General features: G+C 48.3%; 1 protein-coding gene across 1 annotated transcript; it reads left to right on the top strand.

Annotated features, from left to right (window-relative positions):
- The first annotated feature begins 1259 nt into the window (after positions 1-1259).
- On the top strand, positions 1260-17545 carry Slc4a9 (solute carrier family 4 member 9). Its single transcript, XM_052155913.1, has 22 exons — positions 1260-1477; positions 1719-1879; positions 2242-2355; positions 3093-3142; positions 3280-3437; positions 3678-3765; positions 4026-4180; positions 4415-4531; positions 4682-4856; positions 5006-5139; positions 5298-5560; positions 6651-6712; positions 6938-7126; positions 7260-7373; positions 9116-9277; positions 9383-9561; positions 10792-10864; positions 12330-12398; positions 12623-12796; positions 13819-13974; positions 14321-14413; positions 17319-17545. The coding sequence occupies exons 1-21, from the start codon at positions 1260-1262 to the stop codon at positions 14372-14374; spliced, it is 2865 nt and encodes a 954-aa protein (XP_052011873.1). The 3' UTR covers positions 14375-14413; positions 17319-17545.
- The last annotated feature ends 7459 nt before the right edge of the window (positions 17546-25004 follow it).

The following is a 25004-nucleotide window of genomic DNA, read 5'->3' as shown; positions in this document are numbered from 1 at the left end:
ACCAGGCTGGCCTCAAACTCAGAAATCCACCTGCCTCTGCCTCCCAAGTGCTGGGATTAAAGGTGTGTGACACCACTGCCAGGCAGATTTTTTCTTTAAAAAAACAAAACAAAACAAAACAAAACCCTTAGCTAGGGGTAGTGGCACATACCTTTAAGCCTAGCAGGCAGGAGGCAGAAGCAGGCAGATCTCTAAGAACTCAAGACAAGCCTAGCCTTTGTGACAAATTCCAGGCCAGCCAGGGATACTTAGTGATGAGCCTCTGTCTCGAAAGAAAGAAAGAAAGAAAGAAAGAAAGAAAGAAAGAAAGAAAGAAAGAAAGAAAGAAAGAAAGAAAGAAAGAAAATCTTTATGACTGCTGTATAGAAGGTGAACTTTGGAAAAGGAGGATAAATCGAAGCCAGAGAGATTATGGTAAAGGCCTTGGGAGCTACTGAAATAGTTCAGGTGGCTTGGATCAAAGCAGTAATGCTGAAGCTGGGGAACATGACTGCATTCTGGGTAGGTCTGCAAGGTAGGCTCAATGGAGTGTGATAGAAGAAGGGCCGCATTCTCTATTGGCTCCAGGATCTCTGTCTCTGTCTTTCTCTCTCTCTTTCTCTGTCTCTCTTTCTCTGTCTCTCTCTGTCTGTCTCTGTCTCTGTCTCTCTCACACACACATCTCTACCACCTTCAGTGAGGGTCTCAGTTAAAGGGGCACATAGCTAAATTGATGTTTCCAGACACTGAACAGAAGACTTTTTAAGGTCTAGGTACTGCGTTCTCCATGGCCTGTCTTCACTTTTCCAAATGAGTCCTTTTAACAGGCCGGCCTCTCCCTTCTTCTGTCTCCCTTTCCCTGCCTGGCTTCCACAAGCTTAGTTAGTTATTAGTTCCTTGTTTGTCCGAATGTGTCTCCGTGGCCCCTACGCTAGCTTGTTGACACCCAAACAGTCCTGGATTTGTGGTGTTAATATTTGACACAGGACAACCAAGAGCAGCAGAATCTGGGGCTAATCCTGTATATTTACACAAAACATAGTGAGGTCAGACTTGTGCATATTCACAAGTTAGGTACTTCTGAAAGGTTTAGGAAAGGTTAGATTAGTTTTACAAACTGGCCAGCAGGGGTCGGAGACCAAGCAGAGGGGGAGAAGGCTGGTATTTTCTGGAGCCGACAGGCTTAGCTTTGTTCATGCTGTGGAGAAGGGTATAAATGCAGCCAGCCCGGGGGGCCCCTAGGACACACAGCTCCCACAGTTTGTGCAAGGCTTTCCAAGATGAAGCTGCCAGGCCAACAGGATTTTGAAGGCTCTGATGCTCATGAAAATGTTCGCTCAGAGGAACTGGACAGCGGCCTAGGCCCTGGCTCTGGCCTTGATGGACCCTCAGACATAGACCATGGGGAATCTCAGGTACCCAAGGACCCTCTGCTCTTCATTCAGCTAAATGAGCTGCTGGGCTGGCCCCAGGCGCTGGAGTGGCGAGAGACAGGCAGGTGAGTGGGTCCTGGTTAGTTCTAGAGCATCCTTCCTACCTCAAATTAGGACGTTCCCTTTGTGTTCTGGCCACGAGACCCAGCTTCCTCGACAATATGGCTTCGAGTTCTCCCGACCTAACGAGGAGTAGCTGCTCAGGGAGGGAGAGCCTCTGCCCAGCTGGGTCAACGGTAGCCGCACTGCCCTACCTATGTCCTAGACCAGAGTCTCCCAGTGACACTGCCTGTCCCCTCGTCACAGGTGGCTGCTGTTTGAGGAGAAGCTAGATATAGGCGCGGGCCGGTGGAGTGCCCCCCACGTGCCTGTCCTGGCACTACCCAGCCTCCAGAAGCTTCGCAGTCTGTTGGCCGAGGGCATTGTATTGCTAGACTGTCAAGCTCAGAGCCTCCTGGAGCTTGTGGGTAGGCTGAGGAAAAACATTCCATTTCCTGGGAATTTCCCCCCAAAGTCTTAGAATCTTCCAGAGCCCATCCCACCCCATCTTATCCCAGGGACTGCCCATTTCTGTCTCTGAGATAGTGATGCTGAGGCAGCTGGGCGCCGTGGCGCGCGTCTGTAATCTCAGCACGTGGCAGGCGGAGGCAGATTGGGCAGCTCCGTTTACCTTGTCTCGAATCAACAGTGTGGGGGCTGGGGGGTGGGGTGGGGCTCACTGATCCTTACATTTCTGAGTCTGGTGGGAGGAAGGACGTGTGGATTGAGAAGCAGGGAAGGGAGTCAGTGGGGGACAGGAGTGGGGTTGAACTTTGTATCTGTTCTTCAGAGCAGGTAGTCAGTGGGGAGTCACTGAGCCCAGAGCTGAGAGGACAGCTTCAGGCCTTGCTCCTGCAGAGACCCCAGCACCATATCCAGGCCACGGGCATCAGGCCCTGCAGAGGTGAGATGAGAGATCCCTCTTTGGGCCTAAGATCAAGATTCTGGGGCTGGAGAGATGGCTCAGCGGTTAAGAACACTGACTCCTCTTCCAGAGGTCCTGAGTTCAATTCCCAGCAACTACATGGTGGCTCACAACCATCTGCAATGTGATCTGATGCCCACTTCTGGTGTGTCTGAAGACAGCGGCAGTGTACTCACAAACATAAAAATAAATAAATATTTTTAAAAAAGATTCTGGGATAGGAGGGTCCCAGGAATCTTCTGTTTTCCTGAGCCGGGAATGGCCTAGCTTTGGCCCAATCCTCAGGGCAAGAGAAAACTGGTGGTTACGGGAGAGGACAGGGGAGGGGAGAGTGCCAGCGGTAAGACAGCAAGGGCTTTCCAAAGGGGTGTGCTTGGCAGGCACTGTGCTAGTTCTGCATGCCGTATCTTCTCATCTAATCGTTAGTTTCTTTCTTTTTTTTTGTTTTTTTGTTTGTTTTTTTTGTTTTTTGTTTTAGGGTTTTTCTGTGTAGCCCTGGCTGTCCTGGAACCTACCCTATAGACCAGGCTGGCCTCGAACTCAGAAATCAGCCTGCCTTTGCCTCCCAAGTGCTAGGATTAAAGGCATGCGCCACCACTGCCCGGCTAATCTTTAGTTTCCATGGAGAACTGTATCAGTTATCCCCGGGTTAGGAAGCCCTGGTGGCCTGCCCCCAAAGCTTGTCCTCTTAACCGCGATGCATTCCTGATCTGCAGGGTCTAATGCTTCCAGAAAGGCTTCTTGGGATGAGGACACCCCGCTGAAGGTTTGTGGCCTTTCCTTGGGAAAAGCTAGGAGGAAGATCAGAAATTAACAGACACCCACCCTCCGCCAGGCTCCTCGGTTGCTGAGTTTCTGCCAATATCCCTGTCCCTACATAACCTCTCTTCCTCTGCCATCTAGCACCAGAACCCCTTGAGACGGAAGCTGCCTCCGGGAGCTGAGGCTGCGGCAGTGTTGGCAGGAGAATTGGGCTTCCTGGAACAGCCACTAGGGGCCTTCGTAAGACTGAGGGATCCGGTGGTGCTGGAGTCTCTTACAGAGGTGATCTTGCCCAGCAGGTGAGGTGACTGAGTCAGGGCTCTGGGGCCCACAAGAAGGGCCCCTGCTGAGGAGGGTGGGGTCTTTGGATACGGTCCCCCAAGAGTGTCTGGGAAATGTTCTCCAGCAGTCATTCTGCAGAGCTAGTGAATCCTTGAGCAGCATCAAGTTAGTCAGAGGCTGCTCTTAGCAGCAGGCAGTGCTGTCCTATGAGAAGGCAGCCCGGAGCTCCCGCCGCCACGCCCCCATTCCCTCCTCAGGTTTTTCTGCCTCCTTTTGGGTCCTCCCACCCCGGGAAGGAGCTACCATGAGATGGGACGGGCAGCGGCTGTCCTCCTCAGTGACCCGGTGAGAGGGGCAGGGTTGTGTGTGTGTGTGTGTGTGCGTGTGTGTGTGTGTGCGCGTGTGCGCGCACCCTTTAATCCCAGCTCTTGGGAGGCAGAGGCAGGCGGATATCTGAGTTCGAGGCCAGCCTGATCTACAGAGTAAGTTCCAGGACAGCCGGAGCTATACCGAGAAACCCTGTTTTGAAAAACCAAAACAAATAAACAAACAAAAAAAGAGTCCCTAATATGCATTTACTGCCCATTCTGTGGCCTTAAATGCAGCAATTCCAGTGGTCAGCTCGTCGGGCAAGCAATCTTCATGACCTTCTGGCAGCCCTGGATGCCTTCCTGCAGGAGGTGACAGCCCTACCCCCAGGTCGGTGGGACCCGACAGCCCGGATTCCCCCGCCCAAATGCCTACCCTCTCAGCACAAAAGGTACCTGGAGTCCTAATTCCACGCTGATCTTCTTGGTTATGGGTCTACCACGCCCCCCCCCAGCCAGGCATGGCATTCACAGGGTGGGATCCAACTTCTTACCAGTTCGAAGGGGCTCAGTGGCCACGCCACCTCCCCTCCGTAGGGTCCAGGGGGCGGGGCGTCACACCCTCTAAAGTCAAATCTCAGGCTGGCTGGAGATGTCAGCCCACCTGAGGTTCCCATTCTGCCCAGACTCCCCTCGAAACTGCAGGAGGTCACCAGCCTTTCCCGCCGGAGTGCTGCCCTGGCAGAAGACAAGCGCCGCCGTGGGCCACACGCACCCATCCCAGAATTGCAAAGGACAGGCAGGTGAGGGGAGCTGGGTGGGGACAAGGGCTGGGACCCTGTGGAAGAGTCACGGGGCGTCAGAATGTGCAGGCAGTGTGGGAGGATACAGAGAAAATCAGGATGGGGTGTGGGGTGTGGAAACCTGGATCACTGACGACCCGCGGGCGGGAGGCTCTTTGGGGGTCTTATTCAGGACGTGCGCCGGAAGGCATGTTGGTACTCCAGTGATTTCCTGGACGCCCTACACCCCCAGTGTTTCTCAGCTGTGTTCTACATTTACCTGGCCACAGTCACAAACGCCATCACTTTTGGGGGTCTTCTGGGAGATGCCACTGAAGGTGCCCAGGTATATGGGTTTGTCTGATGGGACTGGCGTAAGCTCTGGTGTCCCGCTTGCCTGACCTCTTGGCACTGGGAGGGGGGCTGAGGCTCCACAGAAGCCCGGCTCCTATGTGGGGATGCCTGGATCCTGTGATGAGGTCTGTCCACTGCCAGGGAGTGCTGGAGAGTTTCCTGGGCACAGCGGTGGCTGGAGCTGCCTTCTGCCTGATGGCGGGCCAGCCCCTCACTATCCTCAGCAGCACAGGGCCAGTGCTGGTATTTGAGCGTCTACTCTTCGCTTTCAGCAGGTAGGAGACCTCTCCCACCTCACCAGCCCGTTGGTGGGCACATTCTCCTTTGGTCCTAACTGGGTGAAGGGAGAAGGTGGGACTGTCCCTGGCTTGAGGGGCACTTGACCGGGGTTAGGTAAGGAGGAGACAGCTGTGACCGCCTCTCGCTCTCCCAGAGATTACAGCCTGGACTACCTGCCCTTCCGCCTGTGGGTCGGCATCTGGGTGGCCACATTTTGCCTGGCACTGGTGGCTACAGAGGCCAGCTTGCTGGTACGCTACTTCACCAGATTCACAGAGGAAGGATTCTGTGCCCTCATCAGCCTCATCTTCATTTATGATGCCGTGGGGAAGATGCTGAACTTGATCCGTGCCAATCCAATCCAGAGGCCAGGATCTCCTGCCTACGGTTGCTTCTGTCAATACCCAGGCACAGGAGGTAGGTGAGGGAAACTGGTGCCCTGGCCAGGTGAAGAAAGATGCAGTCTCGCTTCTGGCTCTGAAACAGTTACAAAGCAAATTTTGGGAGTGCCCGGGGTTGTCTGTACTTCTGACAGCCCTGACAGAAGAGTGTGGGGTTAGTGGGCTTCCTAAGGGTGAAGCCAAAATCGGGTATACCCAACCAAGCATGGAAGCATTGGCTTGGGGGGGGACTTGGTTGTGTCCCCCCCAAGAAGAGCAGACCTAAGTACACCAACCAGGCAGCTGACTCCAGAGAAACAGGAGAGGGAGGGCGGGACCAGGTGCGCCTCGCTTGTTCCCTAATTGCAACTCATAGCTGAGAACAGACAACCCCGAGGAGAGGGTTGGCGTGTAACGCCTCACACGGAGGACAGCACTGGGCACGGGGGAAAGCGTCCTCTGCAGGAGGTGATGGTCCTGGCTGAAATGAGGTCTCATGTAGTGTACGTAATATGGTCTCCAACTCACTATGGAACTGAAGGTGACCTTGAACTCCTGATCCTCCGGCCTCCATCTCCAACTGTTGGGGATGTAAGCAGGAGCCACCAAGTGCCTAACTAACTAAAAACCCATCTTTTTTGAAGTGTGCCCAATTTTACTAGTCCTGAGTGAGACCAGCTCTTTCTCTGGTACATACAGTTTTGGGAGCTCAAGAATGTAGCTGATGAGCCGGGCAGTGGTGGTGCACTGTAATCCCAGCACTCTGGGAGGCAGAGGCAGGCAGAATCCTGAGTTCCAGGCCAGCCTGGTCTACAGAGTGAGTTCCAGGACAGCCAGGGCTACACAGAGAAACCCTGTCTGGAAAAAAACAAATCCAAAAAACCAAAAAAAAAAAAAAAAAAAAAAAAAGGTAGCCAATGTTTGATGTTTGATGCTCAGTTTTGTGTTCCGTACCAGAGACAGACACAGGGGGTACAAAGTAGTAACCGAGGACACGCTTAAGTGTGACAGAATCAGAAGCATGGTTGGAATTAAGACCTTTCTAGTTTCAGTGGAACAAGTTAGGCCCCTGTGGAGAAGAGTTTCCCAAGGAAGGAGGGCTTACGCCTGAATTCTCTGCTTCCCAGGAAACACGTCTGAATGGACAAGCGCAAAGCTCAAAGACACAGAGGACTCTGTCTTAGGCGTGGTGAGAGCTTGGTCCTCAAAATGTCTGAGAGAGAAGAGAGCTAGTGCTCTCGGCTCTCCCCACCCTCAGAGGAAAGACGGCTTCATTGGTCACTTTGGTTTGGCCTATGGCCCATCCTGAGTCCCTGGTGTCACTGTGGGCTCCCCTTCCTTTGAGGTGGGTCTAAGAGAGTGGGACGTGTCCTCTGTGGCCCATGGTCCCGGAGGTGACCACTCCTCTATTCAGCGCCCAGGTCTGGTCAACGCTTCCTTCCTGCCTCCATCCGAGTGCATCCTGCAAGGAGGCTCCCCTCGTGGCCCGAGCTGTCACACGGCGCCCGACATGGCCTTCTTCTCCCTTCTCCTCTTCTTTACCTCTTTCCTCTGTGCCATTGTTCTCAAGCATGTGAGGAACAGCCGCTTCTTCCCCTCTGTGGTAAGTGCCATTTTTTTTTCCTTTCTGCGCGGAAGGTTGGGTTTTGTTTGGCCTTGGACCTGTCTGCCAACAGGGAAAGGTAAAACCGGAAACGGGGTGGCAGGCCCAGACTAAAGCACCCCTCTATGGCCAGGTGCGCAAGGCGCTGAGCGACTTTTCCTCGGTCCTGGCCATCCTGCTGGGCTGTGGCCTTGACGCCTTCCTGGGCCTGGCCACGCCGAAGCTCTTGGTGCCCACGGAATTCAAGGTGAGAGCCGGAGAGGGTGAGGGGTTGGGGAGTACGTGGAGAGTGGGGCCAGCAACTTGGAGGAATAAGATTCATAAATTCTATACTTCTTTCCCTCTGAGCTTCTTCCTTCACTCACGATAGAGACAGTAACAATGGCCTCACAGAGCCGCTGAGTGATAAAAGGAGGTATTTTGATAGGCACGTCGGTGCATGAGGAATGCTGTATACCTATTATCTAGGGCAGGTGTTGGAGGGCAGGCTCCAGGCACCTCCTTTTTAAAAGGCAGAGTTTCACGTATACCAAGTTAGCCTCAAACTCCGAACACAGCTGAGGCTGGCCTCGAACTCATTATCCTCCTGCTTTAGCCCCCATGCCCTGTAGTTAGAGACACACATCAGCATACCTCTCCTGAGGAGATCTTAGTCCATAAAAGGGAATAATCAACAGCAGTTCTCCCATAGGTTGCTTTGGGGTTCACATATCGCCGTGTAATAGTTACTACAGTGCCTGGCACACACCGCACACTCAGGAAACGCGGCTGCTGCGGCTTCTCCCTGCCACCCGCCCCACTTTCTTCCACGCACCCCACGCTCCTTTACCCTCCTCACTGTGAAGGAGGGTAAAGGACCGTGAAGCTGGAGCACCTTGTGGAGGGCAGAACAGTAAGGGCCCTCTCCCGGGGTGGCTTCAGAGCGCAGAACCCCAGCCAACCACGTGGGCCCCCTTCCCACCACAGACGCTGATAAATCAGAGCAGACACAGACACACCTAGCCCTGCCCCAAACTGAGGCAGGTCTGAACCTGAGCCTCCCTGTTCTGGGGGTGGGGGCTGGGGAAGGTGAGTCTAAGGAGGAAGGAAGGCTGTGAAGACGGACAAAGCAGTGTGGGAGAGAGGGGGAAGAGAGAGAGACAGAGACAGAGAGAGAGAGACAGAGAGAGAGATCTCCCCACACATACCCACCAAAGTACAGAGCCTGCTCCTTCCTTCCTTCCTTCCTTCTTCTTCCTCCCTCCCTCCTTCCCTTTCTTCCTTCCTCTTCCTTCCTTCCTTCCTTCCTTCTTTCCTTCCTTCTTTCCTTCTTTCTTTCCTTCCTTCTTTCCTTCCTTCTTTCCTTCTTTCTTTCCTTCTTTCTTTCTTTCCTTCTTTCTTTCTTTCCTTCTTTCCTTCTTTCCTTCTTTCCTTCTTTCCTTCTTTCCTTCTTTCCTTCTTTCCTTCTTTCCTTCTTTCCTTCTTTCCTTCTTTCCTTCCTTCCTTCCTTCCTTCCTTCCTTCCTTCCTTCCTTCTTTCTTTCTTTCTTTCTTTCTTTCTTTCTTTCTTTCTTTCTTTCTTTCTTTCTTTCTTTCTTTCTTTCTTTCTTGTTCTTTAATGTAATTGCGCACACTGTAGCTGTCTTCAGACACACCAGAAGAGGGCATCCAATCCCATTACAGATGATTGTGAGCCACCATGTGGTGGTTGCTGGGAATTGAACTCAGGACCTCTGGAAGAGCAGTCAGTGTCATCTCTACAGCCTGCCCAGAGCTCTTCTTTCTGCTCTCTTTTAAGGCACTGGGACACACTGAAGGAGAGTTGTGTGTGTGTGTGTGTGTGTGTGTACATGTGCGTGTGCACGTCTCTATCTGTGTGACAGTGCTCTCACCTAGAATCCAAGGTCTTGGGGGCAGGATGTGGGATGAGGTACAGACAGTAGTGGTTGAGGTGTGCTGGGAAGGTGCTCTTGGGAGGCATTTCTACCCTGCCCATGGAATGTCCCCTCAGCCTACACTCCCTGGGCGTGGCTGGCTGGTGTCTCCTTTTGGAGCTAACCCCTGGTGGCTGAGTGTGGCCGCCGCCTTGCCTGCTCTGCTGCTGTCTATCCTCATCTTCATGGACCAGCAGATCACAGCAGTCATCCTCAACCGTGCAGAATACAGACTGCGGGTAAGGCTGCTGGGTAAGGAACGCCAGGGTGGCGGTGGGGTCCGGACTCTACTTCTAGCTTCAAAACCACGCCCCTCCCCCTCCCCCCTCCCCTCCCCCCCCCAGAAGGGCGCTGGTTTCCACCTGGACCTCTTCTGTGTGGCCATTTTGATGCTGTTCACGTCAGCACTCGGGCTGCCGTGGTATGTCTCGGCCACTGTCATCTCCTTGGCCCACATGGACAGTCTTCGGAGAGAGAGCAAAGCCTGCGTCCCTGGAGAAGCCCCCGACTTCCTGGGCATCAGGTGAAGCCTGTGAGGAGTAGGCTTGGGTGGGAGGGATGTGGCAAAATGGTTATGGGATGTGCGAGTTATCTGGGCAGCTTGAATTCTCAGCTTGTGTGCCCTAAGAACTTCAGTGGGGTAAGTGGGTGGCAGATTCTCCACTCTGTGACGGGTGAGGGGCTTCAAGAAGAGCATTATAAACCAAAGGGAAGGGAGAAGGTAGCCTGGGCTAAAGTGGGGGAGGGGAGGAGATACCACCTTTCAGTCCCCACTCACCGTAGAAGCATATCATGGAGTTACAAAGGAATTCATGACAAAACAATTTTGTAACTTAGAAACAGGCTACCTAAAATACATAAAGTCGACTAACCCTGTAAATTATGAAATGTAGGTCTTTATGGCACTGAAAATTGTTAATTTTCCATCTTAATAAAAAAAAATTAAAGACAGAGGCTAGGCGCAGTGGTGCACACCTTTAATCTCACCCAGTACTCGGGAGGAAGAGGGAAGCAGATCTCTGTGAGTTTGAGGCCAGCCTGGTCTACAGAGCAAGTTCCAGGACAGCTAGGGCTACAAAAACAAAACAAATCAAAGAAGCAAACAAACAATGCCCCCCACAAAAAACAAAACCAAAAAAAAAAAAAAAAAAAAAAAAAAAAAAAAACCCTGAAGAACTACTAAGGAGCTGGGATGGAACCCCATCTTACCTAGTATATATGAGGTCCTAGGTTCGAATCCCAGAACCACTAAAATAATCAAATGAACAGGCAAACAAACCCAATGGCTAGTGAGGTGGCTCAGTGGGCAAAGCCTCTTTCATCCGTGTCTCATGACTTGAGTTCCATTCCTGGGACCTGGGTGGTAAAGGAAAGAACTGATTCCTGCAAGTTGTCCTCCGACCATCACATATACACCAAGACAGGCACATGCCGCCATACATGCTTGCACAAACACCGTATAAATGAGATGTAATACAATATTTAAAAAACAAACAAACAAACAAAACTGAAACAGAACAACGTTGAGCCTGGACTGATGGAGAGGCCAAGGGCTCCAGGTTGGCATGCTCTGCCTTTCCTTTCAGTTTCTCAAGCAGGCAAGGGCCCTTCGCCAGGTAACCTATGGAGGTGACCTATGGAGGTGACCCTCTTCTTCTCTGGCTGCCAGGTGTATAACAGGCCTGGTAAGGTCTCCAGCCTGGGTGTTCCAGGAGCACATTCCGACCCAGCTAATTCCTCCTTCTCCCCACAGGGAGCAGAGGCTGACGGGCTTGGTAGTGTTCGTCCTCACAGGTGTCTCCATCTTCCTGGCACCTGTGCTCAAGGTACGTGCTTGGCCAGCATCGGGGCCAGAGCAGCAGTTTCAATAGAACTGATGCTGACTGAACACTTACAGTGTGCCAGGAATTGCGTTTCTTCTCACATGGGTACATTAATCTTTGTGCTGATTAACCCTGAGAGACACACATACCGTACAAATGAGGAACCTGGAGGTTAAAGATGTAATTTATAAGTGCCCACCAAGAGACCCATTTCTCAGATAAAAAAACATCAACAACAAAATACCCGGACTTCCAGAGCATGGTGGTTTATGCCTGTGATCCTAGAACCAGGAGGTTGAGGCAGGAGGCTTGCCAAGACAGCAAAGCAGTCTTGGAGGCTATGGAAATGTCAGACAAGAGTTACTGGCAGGAGACAGGAGGTTAGGCAGGGCCAAGGTCATGGAGGCTGGGTAAGAGTATTGCAGTAGGAGAGCCTGCCAGACAGGACTAACCACTTGCTGAGTAGGTTAACTGTCATAAATGGTATACTAGCCATTGTTCCAGGAACTACAGAGATACAGCAGTGACAGCATAAGCATGTGTCTGCCCTCCTGTCTGGTGAGAGAGATTTTTAAAAGTTAGAGCAATACCCTAACTTCAGCTGATGGCATTTATGAGGAAATGAAGGCAGACAAGGCAATGAAGAGCCCTGGGAACGCCCGGTGAGATGGCTCAGCAGGCAAACGCACTTGCCGGAGTGCAGTCCCCAGAACCTATGGTGGAGGGGAAGACCCACTCCACAAGGTGACCTTTGACCTCTACATGCAAGCTGTGGCACACATAGAATAACAGTAGTGAATAGATATTTAAAAATTTTGCCAACAGTTCCAGGGCCACTTCAGATCGAGCTGTCAGAGAAGACCTTTGGAGTATTTGATTCATTGATTGATTGGTTGAAATAGAGTCTCACTTTGTAGCCCTGACTAGCCTGGACTTTGCTACATAGACCCGGCTGGCTTTAAATGTACTGCCCTCTTCCTGACTCTGCCTCCCAAATGCTGGGATCACAGCTGGGTGCCACCATGCCCAGGAGAGAGGAACTTTTTGGAGGAAAGAATAGTAAAGCAAAGGGCTTTGACAGGGTCAGGAACAAATGCCAGCCTGTGAATGGAGGGAGGACAGTATACGGGAGCACGTAGAGCAGCGGGCGAGCAATGTGATGAATAAGACCAGCCCTGGTGGCACAGAATCATAATCACGGCACCAGGAGGCCAGAGCAGGGGAATGCAGCGTTGTAGACGAGCACTAAATACCATGATGGGAGACAAAAACTGTAGAGCTATGGGCAAGTTACTTTGTCTCTCAATGTCCTTATATGTAAAATGCAGACAATGGTAATTTTACCTCATGTGATTGACATGCAAAGTCTTGATGAAGTCAGGCACACAGAATGTGACAGGAGGAGAAAGGCGCGGTGGGGCCTCTGGGAGGCCGGAAGGTAGCTCCTGTGCTCTCTTCTTCCTTCTAGTTCATCCCGATGCCTGTGCTCTATGGCCTCTTCCTGTACATGGGGGTAGCGGCACTCAGCAGCATCCAGGTGAGCCCACCACAAGCAGCTAGCAAGCCCAGTCCTCATTCCCACACTTGCCGGCCCCTCTCATATCCATTACCCTGCTCCTCCTGGGCATAGAATCTATGCTGCCATGCTCTAGATGGTTAGGTCGAGGGAGCTGTCTTCCTTCCCGGCTGCAGGACTTATAGCTAACAGTGACACCCTCCAAATTACCCAACATCCTGCTTTCTTTCCCCACACTCTTTCAGTTCATGAAGAGAGTGCAGCTGTTGTTGATACCGAGGAAACACCAGCCAGACATGCTGCTCCTGCGGCACGTACCTCTGAGCAGAGTCCACCTATTCACAGGCACCCAGCTGGCCTGCCTTGGTCTGCTCTGGGTAATCAAGTCTACCCCTGCAGCCATTGTCTTCCCACTCATGGTAACTTGGAGGCGGGTGTTGAGTGGTTCTGGGAGATTCCGAGCTTGGGAGGGTGGCTGAAGAACACCTCTGACTTCTCACTTCAGCTCTGCCAGGTTGGAAATCTTAACGTGCCTGGGGGGAGATGAACTAACTGATCCTAGGATAGTCGGTTCACCAGCTCTCCTAACTCATTGGGGCTGGTCTACAAACCCCCAAATAACTGAGATCCTGGAAGGGCATTGCTGACTTTTGTTACTTAGGGAGGCTTACCAGAGGGGAAAGTTAAGAACCACAGACTGGAACAGGACCAATCTGGTTACCACATGCCAGGTGTGTGGCCTCAGGGAAGTTATTAAGCTTTCGAGACTTCAATTACCTTTAATGTATAACAGGAATACATTTTTTGTTTGCTTTTTTTTTCCCAAGACGGGGTTTCTCTGTGTAACCCTGGCTGTCCTGGAACTCACTCTGTAGACCAGGCTGGCTTCAAACTCAAGGAATACATTTTTTTTTTTTTGTCTGTAACCCCAGAACTTATGAAGCAGAGACAGATCATGTTGTATTTGATGCCAGCTTGGACCTCAAAGTGAGATCCTGTCTTAAAAATCAAAACAAAGGCAGATGTAGTGGTGAACATCTGTAATTTCAGCATTCGGGGGACAAAGGCAGGGGGATCAAGTTCAGCCTGGTCTACATAGCTAATTCCAAGCCAGCCAGAGCTATACATTAAGCTACAAAGTGAGAATATATGTCTCAGAAAAAAAAGTCAAATCAGTCTTGGGCACGACGGTGCGCACTTTAATCCCAGCACTTACAGTTGAGAGGTGGAAGATCAGGAGCTCAAGATTATCATCACACACAAGGTAAGTTCAAGGATAACCTGAGCTATATAAAACCTCATCCCAAAACAAAGCAATATCAAACAAAAAGGGATCTACTTCATAGAAATGTGTTAGCACTCAGTGAAATAACAGGAAGTGTGAGACTGCTCGTCCAGCTGCTGCTGCTCAGAGCTCCAGGGTTTGCTTCTGTTCCTGCAGTTACTGGGCCTGGTGGCAGTCCGGAAGGCACTGGAGTGGGTCTTTTCACCACAGGAACTCCTCTGGCTAGATGAGCTCATGCCAGAGGAGGAGCAGAACGTCCCTGAGAACCGGCCAGAACCAGAGCACTTGTTCCGTGGAAACGACAGTGAAGATGTAAGCTCTAAACTGAGTCCTTCTAAGGAATGGGGAGGGGTTAAGAGACTTGTTCTGAGCTGTCCCTAAAGTCTGATATCTCCATTCAACCTGAAGGCCCTTTGTCTTTGTATTACTATAGGTAGAATGAAGGGCTTAAGGGAATCCTCCTCCACAGTCAGGGTTCTGGTTTGTGAGCTCATGGAGACAAAGCTAGGCACACAGCTCCATGAGCTGTTCTCAAACCTATTTGGTTTTGAATGTAGATTCAGATCCAGTTCCTCAGTCTCATTTATTTATTTATGTCTGTCTGTCAGTCCCTCTTTCTCTCTCCCCCACCAACATTTTTTGGATGTTTCTTCCACAGTCAGAATTGATGTATCAGCCAAAGGCTCCAGAAATCAACATCTCTGTGAATTAGCTGGAGTCCCAGAGTGGAGACCTCAGGAAACAGACACAGGTGAGGGGCTGAGGCAAGTAAGCAGAGCTGGCGTTGAGGGAGGAGGGGCGTGGGGTCAGACCTCGAGACCCCGTTTGCTGCAAGGATAGCCTTGTTTTCTATTCTGGTCCCTCACCAACTCTACAGCTGTGGAGGGAGTAGGAGGAACTTCCACAGGCAAGAACGAACTCCCAGGGGGCAGTTCTGAGTTTTGGCCAGCAGAGGGAGTTCAAGCTTATTCCACACAGACCCCAAGAGATGGAGGGGCAGAGATGGGAGGAAAGGAGAATAAAGCCCATGCTCCCTTCCTCTGCCCAGAAACCTCCCTGGTAAGAACCACGCTCCTCTAGACAAGAGGAGGCTTCTGTCCCTGGCTCTCTGCCTGCCTTCCTTCTTTCCTTCCTTCCTTCCTTTTTTTTTTCTTTTTTTTTTTGAGACAGTGTTTCTCTGTGTAGCCCTGGCTGTCCTGGAACTCACTCTGTAGACCAGGCTGGCCTCGAACTCCACCTGCCTCTGCCTCCCTCCCTAGTGCTGGGATTTCTGCCTTTCATTTTATTTACCCATGTAACACTTCTGACTCATATCAACATAGCCTCTGATCTCAGGATGCTTCAGCTGTGGTGGGAGACAGACAGGTGAGGAACTCTCCTCAGGGGAGTGCTGGATAGGGAAGAGATACAAGCCATGAGAGCAGAGCAGAGCAGAGCAGAGATCCCTTGCATGGAGGCGGGAGAGGAGTAAGGAGGTGTTGGCATCAAAAGTAGCCCATAATTTGAAAACTGAAGAGTGAACAGAAGTGAGCCAGGATAAGATGGAGGGGAAATATTCCAACTAGAAGCTACATTACGTGCGTGAGCCTAGAACGTTCCTTTGGTAACAGAACACATCTTCACACCTCTACCTGTTCCAGAGCCTCCATCACATGATGTGGACCTTTTCTTTCTTGTTTTAACTGAGAGGGCATTACTCTATAACCCAAGCCACTCTCCAACTTGCCACCCTCCTGTATATCCTGAGTGCCAAGATTATGAGTGTGTTCCATGATGTCTGGCTCTGCATCTTTGGGGGCATGGATGGGAGAGGCTAGAAATAAAAACGGGCAAGCCACTGGCTAACCAGAACAGCCTTCTCAGGCTTCCCAGATCCTGCTCCTTGCCCTGCTGTGTCCCTGTGCACTTGCTTTGGTATTGCTGTGTCTTCTGTCACTTCACAGGTTAAGTTTTATTCAGGAAGGCAGCAGAACTTTTGTAGCCTTTGGCTTCACTACCAGATGGCGTTGGCTGGGGATGTGGGATACTGACAGGATTGAAGGGCAGATGACAAGGACCTAGGTTACCTCTGGAGCTGGGGGTGGAAGTGGCTGGGAGCCATTGGTTTGCTGCTGCTTAGGAAAGACAGACAAACCAGTGGGACCAAACCAGGCACCATTCACTCAGTTTCTACATAGAAAAGGGACTTTTGTTTTTCTTTTTTTCTTTTTTTGGAAACAGGGTTTCTCTGTTGTAGCCCTGACTGTCCTGAAAATAGACCAGGCTGACCTCAAACTCAGAAATCCACCTGCCTCTGCCTCCTGAGTGCTGGGACTAAAGGCATGCGTCACCAATGCCCAGCTAAGAAGTCCTTTTACTTTAAGTACTCACAAATCCTTTTTTTATAGCTTGTAGGGATCACCTTTTCTACTTGTCATAGGGAGGAAAAAATATCAGGTGCATGGTTCACATCGTAATCCCAGCATACTAGTCAGGAAGACAGTCACAGATTCCAGGCTGGTCTAGACTTTGTCTCAAAAAAAGAGGGATGGGGGTGGGCATGGTGGCACACATCTTTGACCCAGTAGACAAGTCGGTTGCTATGAGCTCAAAGCTAGCCTGGTCTACATGGAGGTCCAGGATAGCCAAGACTATGTGGAAAGACACTGTCTCAAAAATACAAAAGTCTTTTTTTTTTTTCCAGAATAGGTATTCTCTACCTGACAGTTTCTTGTGCTTGTGAAGTAACCTTTATTGTCTTATTTATTACAAAGTAAATGATGTTACTGGAAAGTACTGAAACATTACAGAAATTTATAATTTTGAAATTGAAATTGACCAGATATGACTACTGCCCATACTTTTGTGCTTGATATTAAGAATTACTTCAATGAAAAAAATGTTTATTAAATTGAATTATACTATAGGGCTTCATAACATACCTATTAATATTTATTGGATATTTTCTCAACATATATAGCTATATCATTTTCTTTTTTGAGACAGGGTTTCTTTGTATAGCCCTGGATGTCCTGGACTCACTCTGTACCCCAGGCTGACCTTGAACTCAGAAATCTGCCTGCCTCTGCCTCCCAAGTTATATCATTTTTTTTATTATTTGTTATCTTAGTTGCTTTTCTATTGCTGTGATTACAAAAAAAAAAAAAAAACTACCATGATCAGAACAAGTTATAAAAGAAATATTTAATTTAATTTGCAGTTTCAGAGAGAGTTCATGGCTGTCACAATGGGGAGCATGGCAACAAGCACAAAGGCACAGCAGTGGAACAGTAGCTCACCTTGATTCACAAGCAGAGAGAGAGAGAGAGAGAGAGAGGCCCAGGTTTTTGAAACCTTAAAGCCTGCCCCTAGTGACACACCCCCTCCAACAAGGCCAGAGCTCCTAATCCTAACAGTTCTACCAACTGGAAACCGAGTATTCAATATATGAGCCTATGAGCTACTCTCATTCAAATCACCACAGTTGCATATCAAAAATAATTTTATAAGTTGAAAAAGATAAAGAGTATACAAAATATCTTCTGCAAGTACAAGAATTTCTATAGTGTATATACCTAGGAGTAGAATTAAAGGTAGTTTGGTATATGAAAATATCATAATAAAACCCATCATATTGTATGCAAATTTAAGAATTTAAAGAATATGTATTTTTTTAGGTACCAGAGAGATGATGAAGCAATCAAGAGCACTTGCAAGTCTTCCAGAGGACCTAATTATGATGTCCAACACCTAGATGGCAGCTTAGAACCATCCCTAACATCAAGGGGATCCAGCACTCTCTGTTATCTTCCTTGAGCACCAGGCATGCACAAAGTACCCTTAAATACATCTGGGCAAAATACTCATATGCATAAAGTAAAAATAAATAAATCTTTAAAAAATACTTTTGGATAATTAGGGGGAAAAGAGACAATGAGTTAGGTATGGTAATGTACACCTGAAATCCTAGACTGAAGTACAAGGATTTTAGGTTTGTGCTAGCCTAGGCCACAGGGTAGGTTTTGGCTAGCCTTGGCAGCATAGCAAGACTCAAAACACCCAAATCAAAGAAGAGCAGCTAGTAACAATGACTAGGATGAGGGCGTGGCTCAATGGTAGAGCTCTTACTTAGAGAACACATGATCCCCAGAGATTCCTGCCCTTCTCAAATAGAGTAGCAACAACAAGATACTTTTATGTTAAACATAAGATATTTTTAAGCTTGGGCTAGTGGTACACGTCTGTAATTTTAGCACTAGAGGCAGTGGCAGGAGAATTAGGAGTTTATCTACATAGTGAGTTCGAGACTAGCTTGGGCCATACAAGACCCTGTTTCAAAAACTGAAAAAGGACTGGGACCACTGTACCTGCTCCTCGGACCTCATTTCAACCTCTGAGCCTGGGCGCTCAGAGCATGGCAGGTTAGCTGCCTAGGAACCCGGGGCAGCCTTTGGTCTTCTAGTCAGGCCCGGGGAAGGCATGCTGTGTCTAAGGAGCTGTCCTGGGTGTGCGCCCTGGAGTGCAAAGGCCTGGTTCTCCTTCTGGTGCTGCCACTGACTTCTTGGGTGTTCTTGATGAAGAGCCTTGATGAAGGGTTCTTGATGAAGGGTTCTTGATGAAGGGTTCTTGATGAAGAGTCTCAGCTTTCTTTCATGGAAAGAAAGATAGTTGTGTAGATAATTCCCCAAGATACAAATCTCCCTGAAGTGAAATATGGTAGACTATCACAGGGATGGGCGTCCCATGTTCACTCCCCCTCCACAGGGCACAGGTGACATTCTCTAGTAGGTGGTGAGCAGGGTGGCAAAGAGATTTCTTATCTTGGTTGATGTGGTGGTGCAAGTCTTTGATCCCAGCACTCAGGAGGCAGAAGCAGGAGGATTTCTGTGAGTTCGAGATCACCCTAGTCTACACAGTGAGCGCTAGGACATCCAGGACTATAGAGAGATCTTGTTTCAAAAGACAAAAATTTTACTTAATTAATAATAAAACAACTAAACAATACAAAAACCAACCAACCAACCAACTAAACCTTCAAAAGGGTTAGCAAATGCTTGGCAGGTACCTGAGTTTAATCCACTGGACCTATATGTAAGAATGAGAGAACCAAGTCCCCTGGCACACGTGCTTTTGTACGATTGTGCATGCACATGCACCCCCCCCCAACACGCACATTAAATAAATGTAACCACATCAAAAAAAAAAAAAAAAAAAGCAGCCAACTGGCCAATCTTCCAGAGGACATGGGTGTGATTCCCAGTAGCTTACAGACAACTGTAACTCCAGACCCAGGGAGTGTAACACCCTCTTCTGGCCTTGGAGGTTACCTGACATATGGTTGTTCACCGACATATTTGCAAGCAAAGCACCTACACATTAACAACAACAACAACAACACCAGGCCAGGTAAGTGAGCTAAGCAGGTGACCGTGCTTGCCATGAAGCAGTGGATCCCTCAAACCCACATGGTAAACTGCTGAGCCACTTCTCCAACTTCCTCTCTAGCCTCTGAAAAGTATTTGTTTCCTTGTTTTTAATGAAAAAGCAAAAACAAAAACCCAAAGCTAAGCACTATTACAAGGAATACAGGCAGATTTACAGGACTGAGATTTGGACACTAGGCAAACACTCTACCATTGAGCTATACCTCCAGACCTGCCCCCACCCCAGCCCCATAAACATACATACATTTTTTTTTTTTTTAAAGAGAAGCCAGGTATGGTGGTTCATGCCTTTAATCTCAGTGCTGGGAAGGCAGAAGCAATAGGATCTCTGTGAGTTTAAGGCCTGCCTGGTCTACAAAGTGAGTTCTAGGACAGCAAGAGTTGTTACACAGAGAAACCCTACCTAAAAATAAAAAAACAAAACCAAGAAAACAGACAAGGTCATATTGTTATAGCCTAAACTGGTCTTAAACTTAGCTGAGGACTAGGAGTTCACAGCCAGCCAAAGGTAAAGTGTGAAATCCTGCCTCAAAAAAAACAAAACAAAACAAACAAAACAAAAAACAAACAACCCACATATGTACTAAGGTGTTTGTACACATATATACATGTACACACATACACACTCTTTGCTTTGGGGGAAAGATATTTGAGGTCAGTGTTGGCGTCACCCTGTACAGCTCCAGGGATGGACCAGTCTGACTAGGGGCAGCTAGGGTATGAAGAAAAGACAATGACAGGACACACAGAAAAGATGGGTTTGGGTAGGTTCCTTGACGGAGAAACTACAGCATCCCAGAGGCTCAGTGTGCTTATACAGAGTTGAATGTGAGATGGCTTATTACCTAAAGATAAACGAGAAGACAAGGAAGTGAATGTTTATGGAATACGGATGGACCAGGGAGATGGATTTAGCTAATATTCTTAGGAGCGGACTCGGTAGGGGACCAGTCTGCAGGCTATAAAATATGTGGAAGGAGAGAGCGATGATGGACAGGCTCTGCACACGCTGTCTAACCTTGGGTCCACTAGGAAGGCATTTCTCTGGGCCTCGCCCCAGTAGGGCAGAAAGAGGCTTGGCTGTTTCCCTCTGAGTCTGAGGCTAGGGCTCATGGTAACCACCACATTCACTCAGCACTTCACACACTCAGGACCAGCCTCCACTCCCACATCATTCTTAGCCAAAGAATTGTACGACAGAAACTACCATTTTCTGTCAATAAAACAGGGCCAAGAGCATGGAATTTTAGTCTTGTGTGCTGCAAAAATTAATGAATGCCTATAACATTGTTTGAAATCTTCAGATGAAAGACCTGCAACTATATATAGAGTTATTAGGGCCTCCCAAGCTCCCAGGGAAACCCTTCATATCAGCCATTTAAGACTTCTTGTCTCCAGTCTGAACCTGTGGAATAATGGTTCCCAAACTTTTGTGGGCATTAAAATCCAGAGTTGCCATGTGAATCCCTGGCCTCTCCTGTGGTTCTGATTTACCCCCAGGTTCTAAATTCTTAGTTTTTTTTTTTTTCCTGTCCTTTTGTCTAGTGCCTCATTCTTCTTGATACTTAACATTTTTTCCCCCTTTGGAAAAGGATGAGTGTACTTGAATGTGCTGGTTGTTTTTTTGTTTTTGTTTCTCTCAACTTGATGCACACTTAGACATATCTGATAGCCCTAGCTGTCCCGGTGCTTTGCTCTATAGACCAGGCTGGCTTCGAACTCAGATCCACTGCCTCTGCCTCTGAGTGCTGGGATTAAAGTCATGTGCTACCACACTGGACTTGGAAGAGGGAATCTTTATTTTTTTCTTTTAAAGATTTATTTATTTCATTTATATGAGCACATTGTAGCTGTCTTCAGAGAGTATTAGATCCCATTACAGATGGTTGTGAGGCATCATGTGGCTGCTGGGAACTGAACTCAGGACCTCTGGAAGAGCAATCAGTCAGTGCTCTTAACCGCTGAGACAGCTCTCCAGCCCGGAAGAGGGAATATTAATTGAGACAACACCTGAATAAGATTGGCCTGTTGGCAAGTCTGTGGGAGTTATGTCTCAATAATTGTTGTCCTTGTGGATGGTGCTGCCCCTGAGCAGTTGTGTGAAGTGTGATAAAGCAGGCTGGCTCAGGAGGAGGAGCTGGTAGGCAGCGCTCCTCTGTGGTGTTTCAGTTCTTGCTTTCTGGTTCCCACCTTCAGTTCCAGCCCTGGCTTCCCTTAGTGGTAGACTAGCTAGTATCTGTCCCTTTTTGTTATTGAGCTTAAGTGATATCTCATTATGGTTTTTATTTTAATTTTCATAATACTTAATAATGATGAAGGTCTTTTATGCTTCTAGTCCATTTATGCATCTTCTGATTAAATGTCTCCTTCTTTCCTTCCCTCCCTTCCTCCCTCCCTCCCTCCCTCCCTTTCTTTCTTCTCTCCGCTCCTTCTCCTTGTGCCAAGGTTTCAAGGTACCTCAGACTAGCCTACTTCAGTTTCCCAAGCGTTGGGATTACAGGTATGCAGCACTATGCCTGGCCTCACTACCTCACGGGCTCCCTCGAAGGCCTTCAGACCTCTGGACATACACAGATCATACTTTTGAGAATCATGGGGATAAAACTGCGCATTTTTATCAAACTTCTGTAAGTTCCCACTTTTCTAAGTTAGGTGTATTTTGTAGATTTGAGGGTTGGGCATGTGGCCCAAGCTTGTAAATCCAGCACTTGAAAGGCAGGAGGATTGCTGCTTGTCTGAGGCCAGCCTGGGTCACACAGTGAGTCCCAAGTTGCCCAGGCTGTCGAGTGAGATCCTGTAACAAACGAACAAACAGTGGAATAGGAGTCGTTACAGAAGAGGTAGTAGGATTACTTCCTGTCAGGTGTCTGGTGGTGTGCGTCTGTCGGTCCTCAGCTACCCTAGGGTTGAGGCAGGAAGATGTCACTTTTAAGACCCTCTGGGCATCTATGTGAGGTTTCTTTAGGTTTAGGGTGCACTTTGTTGGTATAGGGCTTGCTTTTCCATACTTGGTGCTCACAGGGTCAATTCCAATATTGCTAAGAAAATTAGGGGGGCTACAGATGTACAGTGCTTGCTTAGCATACACAAGGCCCTGGGTTTGATCCCAGCACCACATAAAATGGGAAGTGGTAGCAGATATCTGAGTTAAAGTTAGGAGGATCGGGAGTTCAAGGACATCCATGAAAACAGTGAGTTCGAGGCTAACTAACCTGAGCTACATTTTTTTTTTGTTACTGTTTTTTTTTTTCCCCTCGAGAGATGGTGTCTTAGTTAGGGTTTTACTGCTGTGAACAGACATCATGACTGAGGCAGCTCTTATAAGGACAGCATTTAATTGGGGTTGGCTTACAGGTTCAGAGGTTCAGTCCATTATCATTAAGGCAGGAACATGGCAGCATCCAGATAGGCAAGGTGCACGCAGAGCTGAGACTTCTACATCTTCATCTAAAGGCCGCTAGAAGACTAGCATCCAGGCAGCTAGGAAGAGGGTCTTAAAGCCCACACCCACAGTGACACACCTACCTCAATGCCACACCTCCAAATAGTGCCACTTCCTAGGCCAAACTTATTCAAACCACTACAGAGGATTTTTTTGTATAGCCGTGGTTAACCTGGAACTTGGTCTATAGACCAGATTGGCCTTGAATTCAGAGACCTACCTGCCTTTACCTCCAGCATGCTGGGATATTATTTTTAAAGATTTTAAGTTTTAATTTATGTTTGTTAGTATGTGTACATGTACATACAAGTACCCTTGGAGGCCAGAAGAAAAGAGAGAGAGAGAGAGAGAGAGAGAGAGAGAGAGAGAGCGCATCAGAGTCCCTGGAAATAGTGTTACATGTGGCTGTGAGTTGCTTGATGTGGGTGCTGGAAACTGAAACTGGGTCTTTTGAAAGAGCCACAGTGCATCCTCCTAATCACTGAGCGACCTCTGCAATCCCCCTGCACTCCATATTTTGGGGTGATGACCTTGTAACTTTAGAGATTACTATAAAACTACCATGTTTTATAAACAAATTAAAATAGTACATATAAAGGTAAAGTGTTGTCTTTTAGAAAAGACAAGTAGGAGGTGGTAGATCAGAACCCAGTCTAGCCTGGGTTACAGACTCTTCCAGAAGCATAGTGTATTAGTCAGGGTTCTCCAGAGTCACAGAACTTATGGGTAGTCTCTATATAGTAAGGTAATTTGGTGATGACTTACAGTCTGTAGTCTAACTCCCAACAATGGTCAGCAGCAGCTGTGGATGGAAGTCCACGGATCTAGCAGTTGCTCAGTCCCACAAGGCAAGCAGATGAAGGAGAGCGTGATTCTTCCTTCTTCCAATGTCCTTATGTAGGTCTCCAGCAGAAGGTGTGTGCCACCACGCCTGAATCTGGGACTTGCTTTGTCCCAGATGACCTAGAACTCAGAGATCTCCCTGTCTTAATCTTCTGGGATTTATAACCACTATGTCTCAAGCCAAGATCCAGATCAGAGTTCATTCCAGATATAGTCAAGTTGACAACCAGGAATAGCCATTACACATAGCATAGATTTTCTTAGTGATTTCTTCTTTTTGTTTTAGACAAGTATATATAGAATCAGGTGATATTATAGTTGTATCATCATTTATTTACCATTTCCTCACTGATGGATGAATAAAGTTTGAATGAATATTATGTATTCACGCACACACAAACACCTTGGCTCATATATATTTTTGCATCACCTCCTCCCATAATTTAAATAGGCTTGCTAATGGAAAAGGTATATAAATTAAAAATCTGGGGTATGGCTGGAGAGATGATGTGGGTGTTGTTGCTAAGAGGACTAGCTGCCCTTCCAGAGGATCCAGGTCTGATCTCCACCACCCACATAGTAGGTCACGTCTGTAACTTTTGTTTCAGGGGATTTGATGCCCTCTTCTTGCCTCTGTGGGCACTGCATGCACATGGTACACAGATTACATGCAGGCAAAACATCTATACTTATAAATCTAAAAAACAAAAAAAACCCAACAACCCACCACCACCACCACAACAACAACAACAAAACTCACAAACATGGGTCAGTGGGATAGGTCAGTCACTGTGCACGCCTGAAGTCCTGAGTTCAACCCACCTTAGAAAGAATAATAAAAAGCTGCATGCAGTAGCAATTATCTGTAATCCCAGTGGCATAGACAGTGCTTCAGCACTGCAGAAGGAAGAGAACTGACTTCCATAGGCACACCTGTGCGCGCTCACTCACTCACTCAGTCTCTCTCTCTCTCTCTCTCTCTCTCTCTCTCTCTCTCTCTCTCTCTCTCTGAGATTCTGTCGGTCTGCTCTGGTGCTAGCGGCGCATGGGAACACACTAGAGAACGTATGAGGCCAATTATTGGACATGTGATTACAAGGCTCTAAGTAGTGGTCTAACCAGTTTTGTTTTAAATGTTTCTGAGTTCTTTTGTCATTCTCCAGAAATCCTCACATTCACATGAAATGCTGGGTGCATAGGACAGTACTGCTATTTTCTTTGGACTCTCTAGTATGGCTCAGTCTTGATTTAAAACTGACAACTTCTCAACAGAGATTTTTGAGAGGCCACCGACAAGCATGCTCACTTCTCAGATGGGTTCTGTATACCACTGTAATGGCGAAGTATTTCTCTTTAACCGACAAACTTTTATATCTAAATCTCTGATAAAGTTCAATATTGTTTTTTCCCCTCCTTCAGTGCTACTAGCATTGACAATGCAGGCCTTTTAGATGAAAAGTTACAGTAGAGCCCTGACTATTTTTCTTTTCCGGAGTTCCTATCAGACTCAGGGCTCAACCAGGCTTTCTATACATGTGCTCCTGGGGCCCTGTAGGTACCATGCCATTTCTTTAAGGAAGAACACCTGGTAGGCGGCACTGTCTCCTTGCCCTGCAGGTGAACGCCTTGCTGCG

The sequence above is a fragment of the Apodemus sylvaticus genome, chromosome 13 (genome assembly GCF_947179515.1).
Source record: "Apodemus sylvaticus chromosome 13, mApoSyl1.1, whole genome shotgun sequence".
Classification (NCBI taxonomy): Eukaryota; Metazoa; Chordata; class Mammalia; order Rodentia; family Muridae; genus Apodemus; species Apodemus sylvaticus.
The sequence above is the reverse complement of the archived record's forward strand: the minus strand, read 5'-3'. Positions and strand labels throughout refer to the sequence as shown.